At 32.9% G+C, this 3,409-nt stretch overlaps 1 protein-coding gene across 1 annotated transcript; it reads right to left on the reverse strand.

The window, feature by feature from the left end:
* Positions 1–320: 320 nt before the first annotated feature.
* Positions 321–2,199, reverse strand: LOC143626565 (dormancy-associated protein homolog 3-like). Its single transcript, XM_077096619.1, has 3 exons — positions 2,007–2,199; positions 1,369–1,515; positions 321–671 (listed from the first exon to the last, which is right to left on the reverse strand). The coding sequence occupies exons 1-3, from the start codon at positions 2,122–2,124 to the stop codon at positions 574–576; spliced, it is 363 nt and encodes a 120-aa protein (XP_076952734.1). The 5' UTR covers positions 2,125–2,199; the 3' UTR covers positions 321–573.
* Positions 2,200–3,409: the final 1,210 nt, after the last annotated feature.

The following is a 3,409-nucleotide window of genomic DNA, read 5'->3' on the forward strand; positions in this document are numbered from 1 at the left end:
CCAGTGAAGAAACACAGCGGCGCAGTGAGGCAATGCATAACGTCCTGCCCGCCATGCACCCTAAGAATGCAAGGATATACCTTCCATGCATTCAACCCATTATTTGACTAGCTAGTATTGATTTTATTGAAAGTAAATGCATTACCAATGTGTATCCAAATAAACAAAATCCAAAACGTTAAAAGCGCACATGCACGCACTAATTAAAAATGTTTTGAGAGTCCAACGATGTCTAGCTGAAAGAAACTGAGAAATTAATATTCATACGTGCTCACGGCCGAGATAGCGTAGCGTGTGATACACAAAAGCACAATCACATATGTTACAAACACTTATCTTGTGCGATAAACAAAAGCACATTAACATAGGAACTATATATGTTACAAACACTTATCTTACAACGAAGTCAAGTCCGGCTTAACAACTCAAGAACCAAGCTAGAGCATGCATCTGATACACATATATATATATATATATAATTATACACCTAAAGTGAAACACATACTAAAGTCATGAACCACACGTACAGAAACTCAACTTGATCAGATGATGATGATTATTATCAGTCAAATCTCACAGCTCGTAAGGAGGACGAGGGCTCCTACTTCCGATCCCACTCGCCTTCTCGAAAGCGTCTGATGCCGACTTCCTGAGAAATCTGAATGATTCTCCTGACTCATCATTTATTTTCTTCAAGTTAGTTCTAATTCTTCTAACGAAATAAATCTTACTTTGTATTTCTTAAAGCCACTTCTAATTCATGACAGAAAAAATTTAACACCAACAATGTCTTCACTGGCAAGAAGACGATCCCTGTTTAACATTATTTTCATTTCCTTTTAATTTTAATAATCTAAAATTATAAATTTACAACCTAACCCTAAGATAAAAAATGCTTTATAAAAGAATGGAAGGAATGAATGGCCAAATTTTGTATTTACATGACAAGAACACCACCTGTTTAACTAGTTGTGTTTAGTTTCGACCCAAAATTAACGAATCCAAACACGTTAATATAGTTTGCCCAAAGCTGCCAACTTCATGTTAGTTTGTTTTGTAGGTTAGTTCATATAAGAAACTCCCATGTTTGGATTTTATTTGCTTATTTTTAAACATTAATTTAATATCCTATTAGATATTTCAATTTAATTATTATTATTATTATTTAGGGTTTAACTTTATTTCCAAACAGGCAAACAAGCAGACAAACAACCGTCCCCACTGCAAAAGGTGATATGACCAAATGACCCTTGCTTCAATAATTGTAGATCCTTCCAGATCACCCACCACCACTCTTGGAAGTCAGCCACTTGTCATTAATCTAAAACAACTTGTTCAAAATAAAGAATTTAAGAACATAAAAGTTACCGGCGAATGGAGACACCGGAGTTGTAGATCCGGCCGGTGACGCAGGCGGGGTCTCGCTTAAACTCCTTTCGGATTTTACGATCATAATACTTCGTGTCACTCGAGTTGCCGGGTGATCTGCTGCTGTATTCCCGCCACTTTCACTTTCTGTTACACAAAAAATTCCCTTTTTGAGATTTCAATTTTCAATATTTTGCTTATTTGAAGTTTTTGACAAAAATATATATATATATATATATATATTAAAAATAGTAAATTTTAGTCTAAATATTTTGGTTCTGTTAGTTAATTAGTTAATAAATAATTGATTATTATACGGTTAGACTAAAGATTGGTTTTACTATTTTCACTTGTAGTTTTTGGCCAAAAAGAAAAAGGAAATGATCAAAAATAGCAAAGCTAGTAAATAATTGTGTGACAATATGAACAATTCATGGAAGGACTGGCGTTGAGGGGTCCGTTTTATAAAAGTTAATGAGGGATCATTGGATTATTATATAATTAACTTAAATATTTCTTAAATTCTTACAAATTACTTAAAATTAAAACCAAAGTCCATAATTTCAACTCAGTTCGTTTTTTATGACATGCAATACCAAAATATAAAACTAAACCGTCAGTCAGTTTTTATGTGGTACCTTTTTCTGAATTTAGTGATCGGAAACTAAGGTTCGACTGTTTTCGGAGCTTTCCGAGGCCTTTATCCGGCGGCGGTCCGGCGATGGTGTCATCCCAGAGTTTATTGAGTAAGCTCATGGCTCAGTAGTGAGTGAACTCGGTCAACTTGACAAATTAAATTAAAATTTAAAGGGTGTGATCCGAGATGACTGCAACACTTATTTATTGAACAAATAGCAAGCAAGTTGATTGGAATGGTAACCGTTGATCTTGGATGGGGTTAATCATGGATGAATGGACGGTGGATCTGAAAGCACGTAGATATGACCAATGATGACGAAGCACAATTATAGATTAGGTTGTCACGTGTACTATGTGGGCCCGCTCACGTGATGGCTCTTTTATCTAGAATTAATTAAGTTTAGGACTCACCCATACCTTCAAAAATAAGTAAATCTTTTTCGTTTTCTCCATTCATATTTCACATTAAAATAATACAATAACTAGATGACATGAAAACCTAAACAAATTGTTAAAAGCATTATTATATAATTATAAACATCATATTTAATCCTATTGTGGGCTACTGGCTTATCATAAAGATGTTATTTTAGGAAAGACTTACTATTTAAGTATCCTATACGAGCTGAAAGACAAATACGAACGAATTATATAAACAAAGTGTTTTTAGATGACAATTAAGGTTATAGAAATGTACATAACAAAATCATATTGCTAAAATGACATATCGTAATAGGTAATCAATAATTCATGAAGCTCGTCTAGCATTCTTGATAGCAAATTGTTTGATCTCCTAATTCGTAGTTGCACTCTAGTCTAAAATTTCGTTCTAGGTTGCTATTATCATCAATCCACTAAGTGTTTATTGAAACATTTAAGAGCATAATTTTTTGATATTAAATCCAAATTAAAATGTCAAAATCATTAACAATAAATAAAATATTAATCAATTAGCGTTCAACATTAAACAAAACACCCAATTTATGGGTCAAAAACACCAGCTTCAATCTATTAATCATTATCAATTAGAGATAAACTGTAGAAATCGAGAATGTAAAAAGAATTATTTAAAAAACGGCTGCATATGAGGGTGGTGGTGGGTGGGTGGTGCGGCAGTTTTGGGTGATCGACAAAATGATCAGTGAACGTTGTTCGGTGTATGTTGGTGGAGGACTAGAGGTTGTGTCGCTATGATATCCCCATCCACACAACATATTCTTCTTTTTTTTTAATTTATTGTTATTATTATTATTTAATGTTTATTGATCAACTTTTGTGTTGGACCCAATTAATAACTATAACGTTTTATTTTTTTTTATTTTGTTATTGAAAAATGATCCAACAAGTTTTAAGATTTGAGTTTTTATATGAAGGGCTCAATAATTTATTGAATTATATTTTA

Source organism: Bidens hawaiensis, unplaced genomic scaffold, assembly GCF_021521415.1.
Source record: "Bidens hawaiensis isolate Kalapana, Puna unplaced genomic scaffold, B.hawaiensis_p1.1 tig00004414_1, whole genome shotgun sequence".
NCBI classification, from domain to species: Eukaryota; Viridiplantae; Streptophyta; class Magnoliopsida; order Asterales; family Asteraceae; genus Bidens; species Bidens hawaiensis.

What these genes read in the sequence shown, in the direction of transcription:
- LOC143626565 (XM_077096619.1), bottom strand. Translation starts at nt 2,124, where the DNA reads ATGAGCTTACTCAATAAACTCTGGGATGACACCATCGCCGGACCGCCG. An exon ending in ATCACTAAATTCAGAAAAAG is followed by an intron (nt 1,516 to 2,006) that starts GTACCACATAAA and finishes TTTGTGTAACAG; the next exon opens with AAAGTGAAAGTGGCGGGAAT. An exon ending in TCCGGTGTCTCCATTCGCCG is followed by an intron (nt 672 to 1,368) that starts GTAACTTTTATG and finishes ATGATGAGTCAG; the next exon opens with GAGAATCATTCAGATTTCTC.